This window comes from Emericellopsis atlantica (genome assembly GCF_019669845.1).
Source record: "Emericellopsis atlantica unplaced genomic scaffold F5Z01scaffold_25, whole genome shotgun sequence".
In the NCBI taxonomy this organism is placed as follows: Eukaryota; Fungi; Ascomycota; class Sordariomycetes; order Hypocreales; family Bionectriaceae; genus Emericellopsis; species Emericellopsis atlantica.
Window position 1 is genome coordinate 68,725 of NW_025764727.1, and position 20,359 is coordinate 89,083.

General features: G+C 54.1%; 6 protein-coding genes across 6 annotated transcripts; 2 read left to right on the top strand and 4 right to left on the bottom strand.

The window, feature by feature from the left end:
- Positions 1-144: 144 nt before the first annotated feature.
- Positions 145-624, bottom strand: F5Z01DRAFT_662618 (uncharacterized protein). The gene has a single exon (XM_046263964.1). It carries the CDS (start codon positions 472-474, stop codon positions 208-210), a length of 267 nt encoding a protein of 88 aa, XP_046115595.1. The 5' UTR covers positions 475-624; the 3' UTR covers positions 145-207.
- On the top strand, positions 625-1,756 carry F5Z01DRAFT_662619 (SAC3/GANP/Nin1/mts3/eIF-3 p25 family-domain-containing protein). The gene is made up of 2 exons (XM_046263965.1): positions 625-1,349; positions 1,414-1,756. Exons 1-2 carry the CDS (start codon positions 810-812, stop codon positions 1,684-1,686), a joined length of 813 nt encoding a protein of 270 aa, XP_046115596.1. The 5' UTR covers positions 625-809; the 3' UTR covers positions 1,687-1,756.
- On the bottom strand, positions 1,757-5,993 carry F5Z01DRAFT_662623 (coatomer WD associated region-domain-containing protein). The gene is made up of 5 exons (XM_046263966.1): positions 5,764-5,993; positions 5,662-5,711; positions 5,269-5,588; positions 2,199-5,218; positions 1,757-2,141 (listed from the first exon to the last, which is right to left on the bottom strand). The coding sequence occupies exons 1-5, from the start codon at positions 5,791-5,793 to the stop codon at positions 1,899-1,901; spliced, it is 3,663 nt and encodes a 1,220-aa protein (XP_046115597.1). The 5' UTR covers positions 5,794-5,993; the 3' UTR covers positions 1,757-1,898.
- A 158-nt stretch (positions 5,994-6,151) lies between these two features.
- F5Z01DRAFT_662624 (UDP-glucose:glycoprotein glucosyltransferase-domain-containing protein) lies at positions 6,152-11,082 on the top strand. The gene has a single exon (XM_046263967.1). The coding sequence runs from the start codon at positions 6,463-6,465 to the stop codon at positions 10,852-10,854; it is 4,392 nt and encodes a 1,463-aa protein (XP_046115598.1). The 5' UTR covers positions 6,152-6,462; the 3' UTR covers positions 10,855-11,082.
- A 515-nt stretch (positions 11,083-11,597) lies between these two features.
- On the bottom strand, positions 11,598-15,096 carry F5Z01DRAFT_260560 (blue light photoreceptor BLR1). The gene is made up of 2 exons (XM_046258582.1): positions 12,074-15,096; positions 11,598-12,020 (listed from the first exon to the last, which is right to left on the bottom strand). The coding sequence occupies exons 1-2, from the start codon at positions 14,828-14,830 to the stop codon at positions 11,688-11,690; spliced, it is 3,090 nt and encodes a 1,029-aa protein (XP_046115599.1). The 5' UTR covers positions 14,831-15,096; the 3' UTR covers positions 11,598-11,687.
- Positions 15,097-16,466: 1,370 nt separating this feature from the next.
- On the bottom strand, positions 16,467-20,031 carry F5Z01DRAFT_627051 (armadillo-type protein; the record flags this gene model as incomplete). Its single annotated transcript, XM_046261519.1, has 6 exons — positions 16,467-16,677; positions 16,726-18,797; positions 18,855-19,286; positions 19,344-19,519; positions 19,573-19,792; positions 19,849-20,031. The coding sequence occupies 6 exons, from the start codon at positions 20,029-20,031 to the stop codon at positions 16,467-16,469; spliced, it is 3,294 nt and encodes a 1,097-aa protein (XP_046115600.1).
- Between the last annotated feature and the right edge of the window lie 328 nt (positions 20,032-20,359).

Consider the following 20,359-nt stretch of genomic DNA (forward strand, 5'->3'; position numbering starts at 1 on the left):
AACAACAATAATTAGACGACTCGGTTGATGGCCAAGGCGCGTATGAGCCTCGTGGAGGGGTAAGTATTACGGGGTGCGCCGTGGCTGTCCAGCTGGCAGTGGCGGTGCAGCCTAAAAATACCTTATAATACCGGCATCCTTCTTGCTCCGACTCAACATGCCTACCCGGAAGAGAACTTACGAGGAGAGGTCACGCTGCTTGCAATATCAATACCATGGCTGTCTCGGGGCTGAGATAGAGGCAGGGATTTTCGAAAGGTTAAATCTCTGACCTTGGACTTTGGGACTAACTTGGTCATGATTTTTGTTTGAATTACCTTCGACTACGTGCCGCCCTACGACTCTTCTGAAATTACGTTTGCATGTGGAATGGAAGACGACAATGACTGATGACCCCAGGCCACCGTAAAACAGATTATTTCTCACGTGCAGAACAGCCAAAGAAAGAAAGACAGACGGCGTCCACGACGTCATGAACAAGTGAATTGTGATGAGGCTTGTAGCTATTAGCACTCAACTCCATACGCGGTTTGGAGTGCATCTGCCGTGGACCGTGGTGCAACTTAAATGGATCAACAACGCTCCGCTTCCGACATGCCCCACATCACCCGACGGCGGCTGCAACTGCGTCAGCAATCCTCAGCCTGGTCGAGCTCAATACCTTGTACCATTAGTGGTCGGATCTAAACACTGACGGCCTCATCACAACAGAACAGCGACCACAATCACCACACCCACTCTCTCAGCATCTCGCCTCGCTCAACGTCCAGATTCGACAACGTACGGAAAGATATCCATCATCCGCCGCCATGGCTGAACGCAATCTCTCCCAGATCGTCGCACAGCTCAAGAAATCCCCCTCTATGAGCTACAGCGATGCGAACACGCTCCTCTCCAAAGCCAAAATCGCACTGCTCAACCTCAAAGCCCTCACGCCCAACGCTGCCGTACCGCAGTCCACCCTTGCCCTCGCACGCGAGACCTACGAACAGGGCGCCCTCTTCGCCATCCGCGCCCGCAACCCGGAGGCCTTCACCCGCTACGTCCAGCAACTCCAGCCCTTCTACGAGCTGCCCTCGTCACGGCTCCCCCCCAACCTGTCGGAGAGGAACAAGGTCACCGGTCTGAGCCTGCTGCTGCTCCTCACACAGGGCCGCTACGCAGAATTCCACTCCGAGCTGGAGAGCCTGGCCAACCGCGAGGGAGGAGGTGGTGACGTCGAGGGCGACAAATACCTGGGCTACCCGATCCGCCTGGAGAGGTGGCTGATGGAGGGCAGCTACGATCGCGTGTGGAAGGCCATGAAGAGCAGCGAAGTGCCGTGCGACGAGTACAGTGTCTTTTCAGAGGCAAGTTGGCCACGGGCCCCCCAACTGAACTTTTAGAAGGGAGCAGAACTAACCAATGTTGCAGATCTTGAAGAACCAGATCCGCTCCGAGATCGCCAGCAGCAGCGAGCGTGCGTACCCAAGCCTGCCCATCAGCTCGACCAAGTCACTCCTCTTCCTCGACTCGGAGGGCGACGTCATCTCATTCGCTCAACACAGGGGGTGGATAGTCAGGGACGGCAGCATCTTCTTCCCCGATGCCACCGAGGGCGAGGATGGCACGCACACCAAGGAGATGAGCCAGATGGTGATAGAGAATGCTCTGGGCTACGCGCGCGAGCTTGAGACGATTGTGTAATCAGACTAATGACGGTCGGCGTTTGGCAAGCATAGAGGAATAGCACCCAGTGTCACTCGAAAACTCGCCATGGACTTGATAGTAGTTGTGACTGTGTCTATTCGTAGACCGTTTTTTTCTTTTCTACAGCCAGCCCTATTTTGCAAATGGTGCTGAAATCCATCCATCCCCTTTCTAACCATATATCAACTCCTTGTCATCATCATAACGAATTACGCGAACAACTTCAGCCCGCTTCCACGCTTGCCAATCTCGCAGACCTGACACACACGGCACACACCGCCCTTGAACTTGGAGTGGTATTTCGACCCGTCAAAGGCGCACTCCTCGAATGAGTCGCCGCTGTAGATCGGCGTGTGGCTAGCGGCGCAAATCTCAAACTCAGCGTGTTGATCAAAGTCAATCTCTATCGCATCGCTTGGGTTGCGCTCGCACTGAGCCTTCATCTTGTTGGCCTAGGAAGAAATTGTTAGCAAATTGAGCATCGGTGTATCTGCGCTTGTGTGACCCACCCTTTCAATAGGCATCCTGGATCCGCCGTTCGCAAGGATCCTGTTTGCGAAGCTGAGGGCGGAGTTGTAGTTCTTGTTTATGTATGCTTGTTGCATTGCACTCATGAGGGTGAGCTGGCGGTGAGGAACCTCAATCTTGGGTATGGTGAAGTAGGCCGACAACTCAAGACTCCTCTTCAGGGCAGCCGGGTCCTTGGCAACATCATCTGTTGCCCCGAGCTCCCTCCGAGCGAGCTCAATGCCCATAGCAACCACATACTCGCTTGCGGAGGCAATGAGCTTCTTCGCCTCGGCGACCTCGTCCTCGCCAGAAACAGCGTTGACAAGGATAGCATGGAGAATGCCTCTGAAGATGTTGATACCAGCCTCAAGCTTGTTGGACTTCATTGACCCGTAACCGCGCTGGAGGTCGTCAGTAGCAAGGTGTTCCAAGTCGCGTGGGATCAGAGGCAGAACCTCGCGCGGGTTGGTCTCATCGAGCGTGCGACGGACATAGTTGACCAGAGGAGGCAAGCCTGCTGATGCGGGTAGGTACGTCTTTGAAGCTTGGTATATCTCCAGGAAGCGGGGCTTGAGCGGCGCGAACTGCACGGCACCGACCTGGCGACTCAGCAATTGCATGGCGGATTCGAATGAGCCGCCGGCAACATGGTCAGCAGCCAAAGGCGAGTTGCGCGCCCAGAGATCTGCTTCGCTGCCACCTGCACCACCGGCATCTGCACTGTCGACGTTGACGAAATCTCCCTCGACTTCCGGAATGACATCCTCGCCCATGTCCCAACCTGCGACGTCTTCATCATCTTCGCCAAGGAGGCCACCGTTCCGCTTCGCAGCCGACTCGTCAGCCGCATCGTCATTGATGTCCATCAGGTCGGCCGCTGGCTGATCCTCCAAAGACAAGCCCTCAACCTGGCCCATGAGCGCCTTTTCAAACACTGACTGTGAGCCAGCCTTGGTTGGCCAATTCGCCTTGTGGGTAGGGACAATTGGCTTGCAAGGGCTGAGCGGAGCACCGATCGTTGGCATGGTGACCTCCTCTTCAGTCAGACCCGTAGCCTCAAGAATCGCCTGGCACTCCTCATCAAGGCCATGAGACTTTGCGGTCATGTACGCCAGAGGATACAAGTCGATCTCCTTGAACATTTGAATCCTGTCCTCCACCTCGCCGAGATACACTGCGTTCTGGAACCGGGAAGTAAAGTCTCCACGGTGCTCGGCAATTTTGGCCATCCTAGCCAGCTTCGAGTGGTCTCCAGTGGCGAGATAGAGGAAGGAAAGCTTGTCAAACTGCTTGAGCTTCTGGTAGCTTATTTCCACAATCTTGTGGTTGCCGTGTGACAGGGCTTCCATGCCCAGTCTGGTCCAAAATTTCGGTCGGTCCAGCTCTTGTGCCATTTCCGAAGCAACCTCCAGGTTGCCACACTCAATGGCGAGATCAAATCGTGTGGTAGGATCCTGCACGAATTGCAGGGCAATCTCCGGGTAGCCCTTCTTTTGCAGGTAGGAGATGATTGACTGACCAACAAGGCTGGAATTCTGGATGATGTGGAGCATCTCCTCATAGTTCCGCTTAACAAGCGCAAGCTTAAAGCGGTACTCAGTAGGATCAACCTGCAAAACTCTTGGTTTCGCAGACCGATCCAGACAGTAGACGTTGCGGCCCTTTACTCGGACTAGGTAGACCGTCTGGTCCAGAGTACGGACAATGCCATTGTCACCATTGAGTAGAGTATACTTGACGTGGTTCAACGTGGAGTACAGGAGAACACCGGCATCATCCCATGTGGCGCTCTTGATCCGAATGGTTTCGTGGAGGGTGCTAACCTGCTCAAGCGTCTTGGTGACAATTGTCACGTTGTGCTTGCTGAGCAGAGCGGCGTAGAGGCCATCGTTTGACCAGACAACGTATTTGACCCCGTTGACAGACAACTCGGCGGTGCTCTTCTTCTGCTGAATGTCGTACAGGTGGACCGCGGTAGGTGTGATGATGAGAAGGTTTCCAGTTCCTCCGAAGTAGATGTCCGTGGTGCCAGCCGGCGGCTTGAAGGATCGAGTGATGTTGTTGGACAGGTCCTTGATATCGATGACTTGGCTACTTGTGTTGAGGACGGCAAACCGGTTACGCGCCACGAAGATGGCCGAGTTACCAGATCCCCTCTTCGTTTCAGTAGGTTCGATAGCACCGGAACCGTCCTTGGGGAGATTCACGAGCTCATATGTGCCACCGTCAGCGGGGGAGATGACCAAGACGGACTTTTCCGCAGGGTTGTAAGAGAGTGTCCTCGGAGTAACCCACGGGCTGCCAAGCTTCTTGAGCGACAGTAGCGTGGGGCTCTCCACGTTCTTCTGGAAGTCATATGACTTGACAGTCTTCTCCTTTGTGATGTAAAACAGCTGGTTGAGGTGCGTAGCAGATGCGGGTCGTTCACGCTCCAATTTGAAGACCATGACACCATTGTCATGACCCGCGGCGAACAAATTGATCTCTGGATGAGCCGCAATCACCCAGAAACGGTCGCTCTCCCTTTTGAACGACTGAACGGCCGTGCGCTTGTTGAGATCCCACACCCTGATCGTCTTATCTTCACCACAGGAGAGGATCAAGTCCTGGTGGGGATGGAATAAACATCCTTCCGCGTTCTGGAAGTGGCCTCGGCAGGTATCGACCTCCCAAGCCTTCGTCTCGCTCATTCTCCACAGTTTGACAAGGCGATCGTCACCGGCCGAGGCGATGAGAGGCATGGTAGGATGGAATGCGACCCAGTTCACGCCCCGATCGTGACCCTCGAGCACGAACTTGACGACGGCGTCCGTGTTGCCAAACATGTCCGTCTGGTTCTGATTTTGACGAGCGATTTGGTCTTCGAAACTCATGGAAGTCGGGGCCGAGTGCTTCTTCCGCAGACCAGAAATATCCCACACGCGGACGGATTGATCGAGCGAGGCGGAGACTACGAGGTCTTCCTTGGGATGGAACTGTGCGCACATAGCGTAGTGATTGTGGCCAGTCATTGTGCAGACTACATTGTTATTAGCCGTGATGTCAATGTCATAGAGACGCCTGACGTACTCAGAGATCGATTTTGCCAGTTCCAGATGCGGATAGTCTGGTCGTCTGACGCTGAGAGGATCCATGGCAGCTCGTGGTGGAAGAAGACTGTTCGGATATAGTCGAGATGGCCATTCAGGGTGAAGAGGCAGCGGCGCGTCTGGTAAGACCAGACCTTGATCTTGTAATCGTCACCGCCAGAGACGAACAGGGGCTGTGTTTTGTGGAAGTCAATGCCTCGAACTGGGCCATCATGTTCCTCGAATCTGTCAATCAATGTGCCCATTCGATAGTCCCAAAGCTGGATAGTCGACGAGTGTAGAGATACGAGAATCCATGGTCTGATTACAAGCCAAATGTCAGCTGGCCGAACTTCGATGGTTGGTTCGCGTTGGAGATAAACAGTCGACATACCGCTTGGGGTGGAAGGCAATGCCTTTCGCTCTCGACGACTTGGATTCGAACTGTAGCAGAGATCAGCAATGATTCAGTACGGGAAGTTGAAGCTCCTCGCACCTTTGTGAGCATGCCAGGAGAGGACTGCATCTTGGCGGGGAGGTGAAGCCGCAGCTTCTCACATCAAAGTACCAGGCAGGTCGAAAAACAGAGCAGAGCTTCGCTGGCAAAGGACGGTCAATCTGCCCGAGTCTTCACAGTGTGCAAATTGACCAGCAATGCAGCCCGTATCGTTGGAGTGTTAGGTGTTGGGCGTGGTGGAGTTTCATGGGGTGGCCTGTCCGCCTCCTGTTCAGTTGCGCATCGTGTCCTTCGGTCCAGTCGCCTAGCACCAGCTTCCAGCTGGGAGGTTGTCGGTGGAACCTTATTCCGTCAGGAAGAGCTTCCACCGCCTGCTTTCTTGGGTCACACCCCACCAACAGTCCAAAATTCTGCCGGCTATGAACCCCTGGACGTCATTGCGCTAAGCCCATTCGAGCCTCGAGTGAGCTTCGTCGAGCTGTCGATGCAAGGTGGCACCAGCCAGGGCCATTCCATGTTGGTTGTGCCTACTATCCGGTAAGGGAGCATTGGCGAGATTTTGGACCTCGCGCAGAATATCTAGCTGAACTACTGCCACTCAGTCGAAGCAGTTCCCTCGCCCGAAATCGCATGCCTGGACCCTCTACTTGCCGCGCTGCGTGACAGCCCTACGGTGCAGAGAGCCAGAGAGAGACACGGGTCCATCGCAGACACAGAACAGGCACACCAACCGACAACATGACCTTTCCGCCATCAATATCCTGGGGCCTCAGGCTGGTCCTGGCCAGCTCAGCAGCAGTTATGGCGAGCTCAAGTGTGAACATCGGCATGCAAGCGGCCTTCCCTGCGGCTCCCTTCCTGTTGGAGCTCATCGAGACCGCTGCGTCTGAAAATGCAAGCAGTTACTTTCCGCTCTTCGATCAAGTTGCCAGTCGACGTTTTGAACATTTTACCACGGAGGAGGCTGTGTATCAAGCATTCGTGCAACTCCTGCAAGATGAAGGGCACGTTTCCGGTCCTGATGCTCTGTCGACCTTTGACATGGCACTGTCTCTACGATCCGCCTCGCCGCGCATTGAGGCCCACTACCAATACTTCGAGACGACTGTTGCGCCCGTTATAGGCGCCTGGGAAGGGTGCCCCAACCTCGTCTTGTTTAAAGGGCACCAGTATTGCAGTCCCACATTGAACAAACCGATGTCTGAGAATAGGATTGACCTGGGCAATATCGACCTGCCTTTCGACCGCCCAGTGGGAGCTGGTGAAGACATAGTCCTGTATGCGGATCCAACCTCCGAGTCTTTCGGGGCATTCCATACCATGCTTTCGATTGCAGCGTACGACGGAGCCTTGAGGTACAAGTTGCGGTATCGTCGCAGTCCAAACGCCAGCCACGAACCGTTGCCGGTCAGCGGATACGGGGTGGAACTCGCGCTGAAAAGAACCGACTACATTGTCATTGATGATCGAGAGTCACAGCGCGTCGGGTCTCAAGAACGACTGACCGCTGGGACTACCTTTGAAGAAGAAGACGACATCACAGATGTGAAGCCACTTTCTACGTCAGAACTGGCGGAATTAGGGCTCAAGGCTGCGACATTCATCGTCGAGAGCGACCAGCCATTGAAGAACCTTGTTAGACTCACACAAGATATTCCCAAATTCGCAGCACTTATCGCCACCAAGGAGAGCTCCGATGCCTTCGCCAAGGAGCACAGAAGTAACCGACAGAAACTAGTTGCCCCAGGTGCAAACTATCTGTGGATGAATGGTGTTCAGCTCATCGAGAGACAAATCGAGCCGTTCAACTTGGTGGAGATGACCCGCAAAGAACGTAAGCTTCTCCGCGGTGTCCGCGATCTTGGCTTTACTGGTAGTGAGGCGGTCGCGTTGATAGGCCACAAGGCCGTGGCCGCTTCCAAATCGGAGACCGGCAGTCCCAGGTATGACTGGACGGATAGGACGGAAGATGGCCAGGCCATCATCTGGCTGAACGACTTGGAGAAAGACGAACGATACACCAAGTACCCGAAATCCGCAAGATCGTTGCTTCAACGGACATATCCAGGACAGCTCCCGCCAATAGGACTGAACATCTTCCACATAGTGCTGCCTGTGGATCTTGGTGATACAAATGACCTCGAGGTCATCAAGCAGGTGCTGAGTCTGATGGAGCGGGGTCTGCCTGTTCGATTCGGTCTGGTACCATTGACGCCTAATGCTGATGCCATTGCAAGGGCTAAGGTGGGCTACTACATGACAGGCGAAGAAGGAGGCGAAGCTTTCGCGGAAGCCTTGAAGGCCGGTCGTTTTGACACCGATACACAAGCCCTCTTGGCAACTATGGACCAAAAGCCACCCGTTGGCGATGACTCAAAAGTCCTTGGCGATGTACTCTCTTCCAAGGAGTATGACCAACACATCGAGTCAGCACGTCATTGGCTTCGACGGCTCAGTGCCAATGGCCAGACTCGATCCATCTTCGTCGACGGCTTTGCGATACCGCGCGAGAGGAATTGGATGCAAGCGGCCAGCCTGAAGTTGTTTGAAGGTTTGCAAGTCCTCCAGATGGGATTATTCCAGGGCACCATCGCCGAGACTGCTTGGCTAGCGGGTCAATTATTGGAGGATGCTGCTGTGACTCGCAATACCTACATTGCCCCCGAGGACGAAAAGTCATTGAAAGTCCTAGACGTCAGTAAGATCTACACCACACATGCGGGTCTTTTTGACCACATTGCTGTGCTTCACCCTCAAAAAGGATCAAGCCAAGAGGACTGGGCGTTGCTCACCGTCATTGCGGACTTGTCCACCCAACATGGGCAGCAGCTTCTAGTAGCGGCGCTAGGCTTCCAGCGCGAGAACCCTGGCGTTCGTCTGGATGTTGTTCCTAATCACCATCTCACATCGACAGCCTACAAGGTAAATAGCGCGCTGTGCAAGACGAGGCTGGAAAAGTTGGGCGAGCAAGAAACGCTCGCTGAGGCTCTTGACACGGTCGGGGACGTTGAAGACAACCCTGCCTTCAACATGGCCCTCCAAAACTTCCTGGACGAGGTGCAGCTGCCGCATGGTAAGCAGGCATTACTGTTCAATGGCCGGCTTATCGGCCCCATTGCGGAAGACGACTTGTTCGTTCAAGCGGACTTTGGGCAACTGTTTGAATTCGAGAAGAAGACTCGCTTGCAGCCGGTGTATGAGGCACTCAAAGACTTGGGTCTACAGGACAAGCTAACCGAACCACTGGCGGCAGCGAAGGTGACGTCTCTGACCGCACTGTCCACGATCTCGGACCTGCCCGAGGGGATATTCGACTCTGCTCCCACAGTTCGTTCGACCTTGTATGACGAATGGGCGTCCAAGCACACGGCTATTGAGACGGGCGACCCCGACACTGCAAGTGTTCACCTGGTGGGCCTGCTAAACCCGCTCAGCGAGCAAGGGCAGCAATGGGCTCCTATCCTGGAAACCTTGTCACAGCTCGACGGTGTCTATCTGAAGCTCTTCATGAATCCCAAAGAGAAGATCGAAGAGCTGCCGGTGAAGCGATTCTTCAGATATGCTCTCCAACCGAAGCCCTCTTTCGATGAGGCTGGGCGGCTGAAGCCCATCAACGCAACCTTCAAAGGCCTGCCGTCAGATACTCTGTTGACAACCGCCATGCATGTGCCCCCGGCGTGGCTTGTTGCTCCGAAAGCGTGCGTACACGACCTAGACAATATCAAACTCAGCTCTGTCAATGGCGATGTTGAAGCGCTCTACGAGTTGGAAAACATCCTGATTGAGGGACACTCCCGAGAAGCCAGAGGAGCGCCTCCAAAGGGAGCGCAGTTGGTTCTGGGCACAGACGCGCAGTCGAGCCTGACAGATACCATTATCATGGCCAATCTTGGGTACTTCCAATTCAAGGCCAACCCAGGCTACTACGCCATCAAACTAAAAGAGGGAAGAAGTGCAGATATTTTCACTATCGACAGCCTGGGCACACGTGGTTGGGAAGCTGCGCCTGGAGATGAAGGCACCCACGTTGCCGTGATGGACTTTCAGGGCACGACATTATATCCACGCTTGCGACGCAACGCTGGCATGGAAACAATGAATGTACTCGCTGACGATGAGGCGGAGGTTGAAGACAGTGTCATCTCCAAAGGGCTCAAGCTGGCCGAAAGTTGGTTTGGCGGTATATCGAAGAAGGCGTCGAATTCCAATCAGGAGCATGCCGAGATCAATATTTTCTCGGTTGCCAGTGGGCATTTGTACGAACGGATGCTGAACATCATGATGGTATCGGTCATGCGCAACACCAAGCACACTGTCAAGTTTTGGTTCATTGAACAATTCCTGTCACCAGAGTTCAAGGATTTCATCCCTCATCTCGCCCACGAGTACGGCTTCCAGTATGAGATGGTGACCTACAAATGGCCGCACTGGCTCCGGCATCAGAAAGAGAAACAGCGCGAAATCTGGGGCTACAAAATCCTGTTCCTGGATGTTCTCTTCCCGCTCTCACTCGACAAGGTCATCTTCGTGGATGCTGACCAGATCGTCCGTACCGATATGATTGACCTCGTCAACCACGACTTGGAAGGGGCGCCGTACGGCTTCACGCCCATGTGTGACTCACGCACCGAAATGGAAGGCTTCCGGTTCTGGAAGCAAGGCTACTGGGCCAACTTTCTTCGAGGGCTGCCTTACCACATTTCGGCGCTGTACGTTGTCGACCTTGGTCGCTTTCGCGAACTCGCCGCTGGCGACAGATTGCGCCAGCAATACCACACATTGTCTGCCGACCCGAACAGTTTATCGAATCTTGACCAAGACTTGCCCAACAACATGCAATTTCAGATCCCGATCCACAGCCTTCCCCAAGAGTGGCTATGGTGCGAAACCTGGTGCTCGGACGAGAGTCTCGCCAGCGCGAGGACAATCGACCTGTGCAACAATCCCGAGACGAAGGAGCCCAAGCTTGATCGGGCAAGGCGGCAGGTTCCAGAGTGGACAGTATATGACGAGGAGATCGCGGCCCTCGACAGGCAACGCCGTGGATTGGGTGAGAAGAAGCCAACTGCAAATATCAACACGAAAAGTCGCAATTTCGAGGAACCACCACACACGAAGGACGAACTATAAGGATATACAGTTCAGCGTAAGCCCAGAAATAAAATGCATAGAGTTCTCAGAATCGAATTACCCAATATAGCATTACCAAAGCGTTCGACTACACCTAGTCCACCGCCAGGGACTTCCGTAGGAGACAACATGGTAAACACGTCGATGGGCTCAGTTATACCCGCAACCGTGTCGCTGCTATAGCCGCATTCGATGAAAGTTGAACATAGTTTCAAAGTATTTACTAGCTTGCGATATAATATACCTTGGATCATATTCACCTATCACACCATATTTCATGATAGCAGACGTCACCATCGTAAATACAAAAATCGCCGCCCACTGTCGTCCTCTTACACATGAGCATCTTCCCCAATATTCCGTCAGCAATAACACGTATCGCGATTCTCACAAACGAATTGCGTTGTGCGGCACGTCCGTCGGCAGTGAGGTCAGGAAGAACCACCCAAAAATGTAAAATAGACCTGCCAGAGGCCCCAACGCTCAGCAAAAACAAACGCTCCATCGTGTTTACGAATACAACCCATCTAACATGCCCTAATTTTTTCGTGTATCGCAACGCCGAGCCGGACCTTTGTTGCGTATTGAAGCACGACCGTGGTCGAGAGCTCCGTCCTGCAGAAGAGGAAAAGGTGAAAGCAAGAATAAGCTAGATACCCAAGGTCGTATACTGGGCATCCGCTATAGAGATAGGTCGGGAAAGAGACCGAGAGTAGCCATGGCGTGACATAAGAGAGAAGCGGGTATCATGTGTTTTAGCCAGTATCAAAAGCAATCCTGGTCGACGCCCCGGCGCAGCACTCCCCAAGACAAAAAGAAGACGAGGGAAGCCCCTATGAACGCGTCTGGCTTGATTCTCGCTCCTCCTTAATGGACGTCATCGAGGAAGCGGCGTTGACCCCGGCCATGGATGAATGGCTCGGCGGAGGCATCGTGGTCGCACCATGGGCCGAGGGTGCACCGCTGGCAGCTTTGGGTGTCATGCTGCTGCTGCTGAGCTGTGAAAGGTTGACGCCTCCATCACCGTTGGCCGTAGGCCGGATGGGCGTCTCGCTAGACAGCTCCTTGTGTAGGGGTGATGAGTGAATCGGGGAAGCCGACTTCTTGCTCTGCGAGTCAACAGTATTACCTCCCCGGGACGAATTCCGTGGAGAGACACGTCCAGTCTGAGTTGTTAGCAATGGCAGGGTGGTGCAGGCTAGATAAGAGGTTAACGTACCTGTTTCGCCCAGCGAAGCCCGCAACTGTTGCAAAGATCTCTTTGCCCGCTGGGGCCACGCCGCCACTCCGGTGTGTTGCGTGTATGACAGTTGGCACAGTCTCTGACAATGTTGCCGACGCCTTTCCTTCTCTTACGTTTTTTCTTGTTTGACAATAGGCCGCCAAGCTCCTCTGCCAAAATGCGATTGATCTTCTCCATTTGACGCAATTCAAATTGCCAACTGGAACACTTGGTCGTTCTCAGTTCGTCAAACATATTGTCCTCTGAGGCCAGTGCCGCATCTTGGGACCCGGGTAAGAGGCCGCCGCCGCCGGGTTGCGATACATAGCCATTTTGTGCGTGCTGAGTGTCGGATTTGCCCGTCACCGATCCAGATTTCGTGCTTCCAGCTGGCGCGAGGCTGCGCGAGGAAGCCTTCAGCAATTTAGTTTGGGCCAGCATGAATGAAGGTTTCTGTCCTTCCGAGGCGTCACCAGGATACAGAGTCGTCTGCGCTTGTAGAACTTGCCCGCGCCTGTTCTGCACTTCATGCTTGCAGGTGACGATTCTGCCTCGACGAGCTTTTTCGATAGCTCGGCCGAAGTCGGGACGAGATTCTTTCCGCATCAGATCCTGGATGCTAGTGCCTATGAGGGCCTCGGGTTGCAGATCGAGGAGTGACCTGATGTTAGACGACACGAAGAGGAACATGCCCGATGTCGACAATTTGGTCCATAGTTCGCTGTCGCCAATACCACCGGATGAGCCAATACTCTGCCTACTCAACGCGATGACTGGTCGCTTGCGGCCAACCAGAATAATGCATTTCCGGCCCTTCCCTTGCTCGACGAACAACGAGCCGTGGCTTTCGAACCACGTATACCCACTGTTTTTGCGTCTGATTCTGAAGACAATGTTGACCGGGTTTCCGACCGAGGTGTCCTTGAGCTCGCGGGTGACTGGCACGATGTCGGAAGGATGGCAGACAGTTGACAGGGAATTGCCGACAAGGTCAGTGGTGTCGTACTCCAAAATTCTCTTACAGGAAGGCGACAGGTACAAGAATAGACCCTTCAATGACAGCACGTGGACCACGTCGTCAGTGTTCTCCAAGAGCATCTTATCCCAAGATTGCTTATGCCAGTCGGACACGACACCCTTGGGGTTGAACTGCTGCAACAGGGTCGACACATCGTCCACACCAAGCGTCTGGCCGTTGTCAGGTTCGAGATGACCGGAGTGTGGTGGTGTCCAGATGTATTGACCAATGTCGCTGTGCTTGTAGTTGACCTGGACGTTCCCTAGCTCCTGCCCGGAAGCAATAGCGTCAGGGCATTCGACCAAATCAATCTGGAAGCCAATGAAGTATCGGATCTCGTCAGTGTCCCATGGGATGGGGATCATGGTCAGGAGATTCAGGAACGGCTTCCCGCCCTTGCGGTAGTTGATCAGGCTTTGTTGGACTTCTCGACCTTCGTGAATCATCTTCTTCAGGTTGTAGACTGCACCCTCGTCAACAAACTCACGCTTGGTTCCAGCTTCCACTTGTCCGTCAGGGGCCTGGAGAAAGCGACAATTCTGGCCCACAATATCGTGGCGACTATAGCCAGTCAAATTTTGGAAGTTGTCCGACACATATATAATGGGACAATCGTTCATTGTCACATCGCAGACGACAAAGGCACAAGACATGTCGACGGCACCCAGATGAATCTTGGGGTTTTTGCGGGTTGCGACAAGCCACAGCGCTTTCAGCATGTCGAAGCCGCTTTTAGAGTAAATTGTTTTCTTGTCTTTCGGATCCTGGGGAGGGGGCGCCGGACCGTTCGCAGGGGTCGTAGGATCCGATGAGGCGCTAGGATGTGTCATGCTCGCCGACGACGGAAGTTTTTGGGGTGAGAAAGCAGAAGTGGCAGAGGATGGTTGGTGGGGGTCTCCTTGGCCGTCTCCCCTTGGCTTGGAGTCGAGAGTCATGTTGCCCGCGGATTGGCTTCTGTTTGAGTCCATGGGGGTAAATGGCGGGCGTGAATGCATGACCTCGTCTTCGCAATCGTCCAAGGGTCCGGGACCTTGCGGTGCATTGCTAGGGGTAGCACTAAGAGGCCCGCTGTCAGATATGGCCATGGTGTAGTCGTTCCCCATGTTGACCAGCTGATTTGGCGCATATTGATTCCCCATGTTTGTGTTGTCATTTGCCGAGAACATGCCCATAGCCTGAGCGTCGCCCGTCAAATGGTTCATGTTCATGTTGGAAAAGGTAGACGGAATCATGTTTGACATGAGGTCGGGAGACATGGCCGCATAGTCTGCAGGGTTCATATAGTTGCCCATTTGCCCTGCCATGGACATGTTGTTCGAGTTGACGTGTGGGTATCCTCCAGGTATAGACTGATTGAACTGGTATCCGCGCAAATCACCATTGCCATCTGCAAAATTCATCACTTCGCCGGGGCCTGTGAAGGACATTCGCCTCGGCCCGCTCGAATTCGGCATGCCATTGGCATAACTCTGAGGCAGGCTCCTTTTCCTGTGAATAGCGCTGTGGTTGTCGTCGATGATCTCGTCAAGGGTATCGCGCGCCTGTGCCGGCTGGCTGTTGACCATATTCTGTGCCATGGGCCCCGCGGAGATAGCTGATCCTTGGGGGCCCATATTCATGGGACCCACGGGAGGTTGCATAGTCTTGTGTTGTTGTTGCTGCTGTTGCTGTGCTTGCTGAACTTGCTGGTGCGAGAGCTGCCGTTGCAGCTGGTTGGTGGGATAGTAGTTATCCATGACAGCGACATTAGGCCAAAGGCCTTCCGTATCGCTTCGGTATTCGAGCTTGCAATGTGGTGCCACTCGCCTTATGTGAAGGCTGCGATATGAACTAGGACCGTTCAGGAGTCGGGTACGTACGCCGTGTCATGAGTCTACGCTTGTCGTGGGTCGGGTGTCACGGTGCCCAGCTTGCGGAGGTGAAACGACCTTTCCTGCTCGACGTGCAGCCTAGGATTGGCGTTGCGTGTGTGGGCTGAACGACAGCAATTCGAAATCGTTGGCCAACTCGACCGAAGGACCTGTGCCCAGCGGTTTGATCGTCCTGTCCGACGCGCGCTGGCGAAATTCGAAGGAACGGCAGTCGTCGGAGTTGCGAGTATGACTCGGGGCGCAGGCTTATTTTCGGTGACCAGACGGCACTCTGTCTCAGAGATTCGGGGCGGAATGTGGATGACGCGACAGGACGGACTGCACGACAGGCAGTACGAAGAGATATCAATGCCGTCAGTAACGATGGATGAATTTGTCGGTTGAAAGTGAAGGGGGCTCAAATGCGACGAAAGCCCCGCCTGCAAGCCGCAAGAGGCAGAAGCGGGACAGCACTGGTAGCTGGGGAATTATTACTGATAGCCTGACGTCTAGCAGATTGGAGAGAAGGGAAGCAGTGTCCCGGTTCGAGTCGTGGGTGCCCGTACAGTGGGGTAGGAACTTTGCTTATGTCCGTGTTCCTGTGTGCGTGGACGATGGGTTTTGCTGAACCCGGGCCTCGAAGTTGCAGAATGGCACTCGCGATGATGCTGATTGCCGTGTCGTTTGACAAAAGCCCACTGTCTACGGATACGGTCAGCCACCTCATACAGTAAGGATCTCTGAATCTCATGCCTAATCGAAACAGGCGGCGGCGGCGGTCGGCGCAAGACTGAAGCCCCGTGGCTCAAGACCCGGGTAGCGAATCACCACGACAATCCAATCAGATGTCTGCTTGCGGGACCGTTCTCGTTGCATCTTATCCATCATTCGCTGACAGAAAATGCAGTGGGTTTCTCGATGACGCAACATCCTACCTACAACCGGTACACGTATGGAATCAAATAATAGACCGTGACACGTACTGAGTGGGCGTGCTTTTGGTGTAGTCTTCACTGACTACGTAGTATCTCAGTACTTTGTAGCCTCTATTTACTAACAGAGTTCAGAGCTAAGGGGCTAACAATGCCGCTTCCATTCGCTCATGCGGCGATATAAGCGTCGCCCTACAAGTGTGTCAGATGGATTAGCAACCATCTCGTTATTTCAGATACGTTACTTGAGCCCCTGGGAGATGTAGTGTCGCGATAAAATGTGTCCAAGTACTCCGTACCTGGCACAGTTCTGGAAGGTAGGCCGCCACTCGTTCACTGGGCAAGGTGAAAATTGAAATATAGCGTAAGCATGGGGCTACGTTTGTTTCAGCACTTGTCATTAACGCTACTATCTAGTGACGGTGGTTCATCCCGAAACTGATCATATGTCCATCTCCTACTCAATTCTCCAAATCCCATGAGTTGGCACCTTTCATACAGTCGTTCCTGCGGAAGCTTGATGCGTGTCCGTAGTCGACGCCACGGAAAAAGGCCAAAAGCACCGCAAAGGCACGCCCCTGCTTGTGTCATCACGAGAAGTAACCTTTGATGACCTGCTGGGCCTCAGGTCCAAACTGTTGCTCGAGTTGGGGTGTAGGGTCGACGTTCGCTTTTTGGAGCAACTCCTTGGTCGCGGCAGCAACCCGGGTTGCGGTTTGGCCCTGCAATGCCTCGGACTCTAGAGCTTGAGCCACGAACATGAAGATCTTGCTCGCTTGGCTTGCGACTGCTGGGTGTGGTCTGGGAATGTTAGCTTCATGTCGTCCTCGCCCATCCTTGTAGACTCACGTTGCCATCAAGGTTGTCAAATAACCGTAGGCGTAGGGTGCAGCCTCTTCGTCGTTGATAACTGGCAGAGTTTCAATCCATTGCGGGATGATCGCCTGGACGTCTCCAACACTTCCGGCGTTGAACTGCAAGATCTTGGCGATAGCTGCGCAGGCATTCTCGGTGGCATACACGTTGTCCTCGTTCCGGGCATCAGCAAACTGGGTGACTTGGAACAGGTACGGCAGCGACCCTCCCAGGAATTGGGACCACGTAGGGCCACCGCGGTGCGCGGCAACGCCGACGCCATAGGCTGCGGCCTGCCTGATGGCGGGGGCCTGGTCCTGGCATCCATCGATCAGGGGTTTCTGAATATAGTTGGCATATCGCGCGCTGTCCTCGCCGCAGTATTCTAGCACGTCGTCCATGATGCATAGCCCCCATTGCCTTTGTGTCTGGTCTGGTGAGTTGAGGAATGCTTCGTAATCAGACATGAGGCGCTGCCAAGCTGGGAGGAAAGCAGATCCGTGGTTCTTGAAAATCGCATGGAAAGCCTTGTTCATGTCTGAGAGCAAGGTTTGGTCGTCTTCAATAGCCATGGCCAACTCCTCGTCGTCATCCTCAATGTCCTCTGGGGCGAGGCCTGCCCTGTCCTCAGCACGCTGATCAACGCGGTCTTTGTAGTCGGAAATGGTGGACTTAACGCCCTCGATGAACTTCTCCATGTGCTCGGCCGTAAGACAGTTTTTCCCAACGACCTCCACGGACTCATAGAAGCATTGATACATTTCTGCAAGGGTATCGATCGCTGGTTCTGCGACTAGGACTTCGAGGAGCTTATCGACGGAAGCTGTCCAGAGCCCCGCTAGTTCGTTCGAGGGGCATCCATATGCCTTCTTGTAAGAGCTCAGGAGCTGTGGCACAAGTTTTGCGGAGATGAACCGCACAGGATCATGGAAGAAGAAGGCCAGTCCGGGAAGAGCCACTTGCTCCATGAGATTGGCGACGTAGGGCGCGAAAGAACCCTCAAGGACCTTGGCGTAGACAACAAGAAGTTCTATGGCCATGTGCTTGTCGTCCATGGTACTCGTCCGAATACCAATCATCTTGCCCTTCAAAGGTACCAGTTCCCAGCCATCTTCGCCGTTCATCTGCTCTACTTGGTCCTCGTCGTCCAGCAGTTGAATATCGGCCTTGGCGGTGGCGAGCTCCAGCAGTGGTGGCATAACGCTGTCGAGGAAGGGAAGGAAGTCTGTTCCGAGGACGCGACACATCCTCCCCCAGCAGTGCATCAAGTATTGCGCCTGAGGGTCATCGGCGTCGGTGATGTTGGTCTGGATGTTAGCAAGCAGGTTGACCAGGGTCATAGCATCCTGGCCAAGTCGCTCCTTGCCAACGGCCAGGGCAATCAGCGTGGCGCATTCCATAGCCTTTGCGCGAAGGAGTCGCTGTTCCTTGTCGCCTTGGTTCTGCAGGACGTTAACGAGCAGGGGCATCAAGGTGTCGTAGTATTTTCCAAAGGCTTTCTCAGCGGCGTCGGCGATTGTGGCAATGGTGGACAGCGCTTGTTCCTGTACGTAGCGCTCTCCGTTCTGAAGTAGCTCAAACAGATGAGACAAGAGCTGGTCGAGATACGGAACAAGAACGGACGTCTCTGCCTCCTCGCAAAAGTTGACCAGGGCAGCAGCTGCATGCGACTTGACTCGGCCCTCTGGTGAACCGAGAACAGGAATGATAGCTTTCAAGACCCGATCGTAGAAGTCGGTCTGCATCTTTGGTGCAAAATCCGTGCTCATCTGACCAAGAGCGTTGCATCCTGCCCAGCGTACGCGAGGATGGGAGTCCTTGAGCGCGGGCTCGACTAGATCAAGGACCTGGCTCAGCTCTCCAATCATGAGGTCGCGGCAGCCCTCAGAGATAGCCGAGATAGCCATGAGTGCTGCGTGGCGATCTCTCCATGCCATGGACGTCATCATACGGGGAAGCCAGCCAAAGGTTGGGGCAAGAATAGTCTGTCCTCCCAGTTTGTTCGCGAGACGGTCCATGGTTTGCTCTCCAGCAACGTGGTTCTGGTCGCTCTCGTCTTGGTCCAACTAAGTCTTTGTATCAGCAACATCGCTCAAAAAAAGAAAGGTAAATTACCAACTCACGTCGTCATTAGCGAGCCATTCTGCCGCGTCATCATCGTCCTCCCCCAGGTCTGTCATGAGACTCAAGCACTGTGTGATCATGTCGCTGGTATATGAAGGATCCTTGCGGCACATGGTGGGCGCATAATCCGCGAATGTGGCCATGAGCTCCAGTGCGTTTTGGCGACAGACATTGTCTAGCTCCTTGTCCTGAATCACCGAAACGCTGAAACTGACAAGATTGGAGAATAGCGGCTTAAACATCTTGGGAGCGGCCTCTGCCAGGTCGATCAGGGCAACGAGAGCCTTACTCAAATCATCGGAGTCTCCAGATTCCTTGATTGGGACGAGGATGTTGAGCACACTGGGTATGAGGTTGTAGTACTTTGCTTGGGCCTTCTTGCCTAGGGTGCGGAAGAAGGCCGCGAAGGCTTCCATGGCCACGAGGCGAACCTGGATTCGATGTTAGCCAACCATGCTGTGTGATGGATCATTTTGTTGACGGCATACGCTGACGGCCTCATCACCGAAGCCTTTCTGGAAAGCCTCCAGGACAGTGCTCTCGTGTTGTGATTCGATGATAGCTGGGGTTGTTGTAAAGACTCGGAATGCGCATTCTCGTTTTGTGGGCTCCGTAGCCTGGCTCAACTGAAACAAGCTCGCAAGCAACTCGGGCCATGGATTGTCTGCGTACTTTCTTTAGCACCCCAACACAACAGAGCTTCCGACGGGAGCTCACTATTCTCTGTATATTGACGAGCCAACTCCGCAACAGCGTGGCTGATCTTGTTCCGAACGTTGCGATCGGTCTCGGTCCCCAGAGCCTCGAGCAGCTTCTGACGGATAGCGGCAGCTTGTTCGGCGGGAAGGGATATGAAGAAGTCGACGTTGAGCCCTGCATCATTCTTTCGAGTTTTTGAGGCGATTCGGCGGAAGATGACTGCAGCGAAGGAACGGGTCTTGAGGTTGCTTGTTAGCGAAGCGCCTGAGGGGCGGTGAGGCGTCTAGAACTGACAGCTATGTCCTGAGAGCCCTGGATCTGCTCGGCTAGACCCATCAGAAGCATTTCTGGACGCGTGTTGGTCCAGTTGTTCTGGAGGTGTTCCTCGGCCTGCGATCGAACGCCATTGTCGGGTGATTGAAGCGCCTGCAGGAGCTGGTTCAGCTCCGCATGGATCTCGGGGGACAGCACCGACATGACGGCGATGGTCGGCCCACGATATGTAGAAGTCAGCGCAGGTAGAATACTATACGTAAAATACGTGTCGAAGGGTTGCCAAACCCAAGGGCGGGTTTCAAACAGTTGTGTGTTGATGGCAATTGTTTTTTTGAGGTGGGGGAGGGGAAGGCCAGCCGGGCGTTGGTAGGCTAACGAGGCACAGTCCTCCAATGGCATGACCCGCCCATGCGCTTGAGGGAGTCCGAGTCCGCCTCAGCGACTGGACTCCACGGTCCGGCTGAGAGTAGTAATCAGCAGCCAGTCTCGCCTTGCTCTGTTGAGGGGAGCTCACGCACTGAGAAATAGC

Coding starts and splice junctions, on each gene's coding strand:
- F5Z01DRAFT_662623 (XM_046263966.1), bottom strand. CDS start 5,793: ATGCAGTCCTCTCCTGGCATGCTCACAAAG. Junction 5,589..5,661: donor ATTGCCTTCCACCCCAAGCG/GTATGTCGACTG, acceptor GCTTGTAATCAG/ACCATGGATTCTCGTATCTC. Junction 2,142..2,198: donor CCAGGATGCCTATTGAAAGG/GTGGGTCACACA, acceptor ATTTCTTCCTAG/GCCAACAAGATGAAGGCTCA.
- F5Z01DRAFT_260560 (XM_046258582.1), bottom strand. CDS start 14,830: ATGGATAACTACTATCCCACCAACCAGCTGCAACGGCAGCTCTCGCAC. Junction 12,021..12,073: donor GGCTTCGCTGGGCGAAACAG/GTACGTTAACCT, acceptor CTAACAACTCAG/ACTGGACGTGTCTCTCCACG.
- F5Z01DRAFT_662624 (XM_046263967.1), top strand. CDS start 6,463: ATGACCTTTCCGCCATCAATATCCTGGGGCCTCAGGCTGGTCCTGGCC.
- F5Z01DRAFT_662618 (XM_046263964.1), bottom strand. CDS start 474: ATGACGTCGTGGACGCCGTCTGTCTTTCTTTCTTTGGCTGTTCTGCAC.
- F5Z01DRAFT_662619 (XM_046263965.1), top strand. CDS start 810: ATGGCTGAACGCAATCTCTCCCAGATCGTCGCACAGCTCAAGAAATCC. Junction 1,350..1,413: donor AGTACAGTGTCTTTTCAGAG/GCAAGTTGGCCA, acceptor CCAATGTTGCAG/ATCTTGAAGAACCAGATCCG.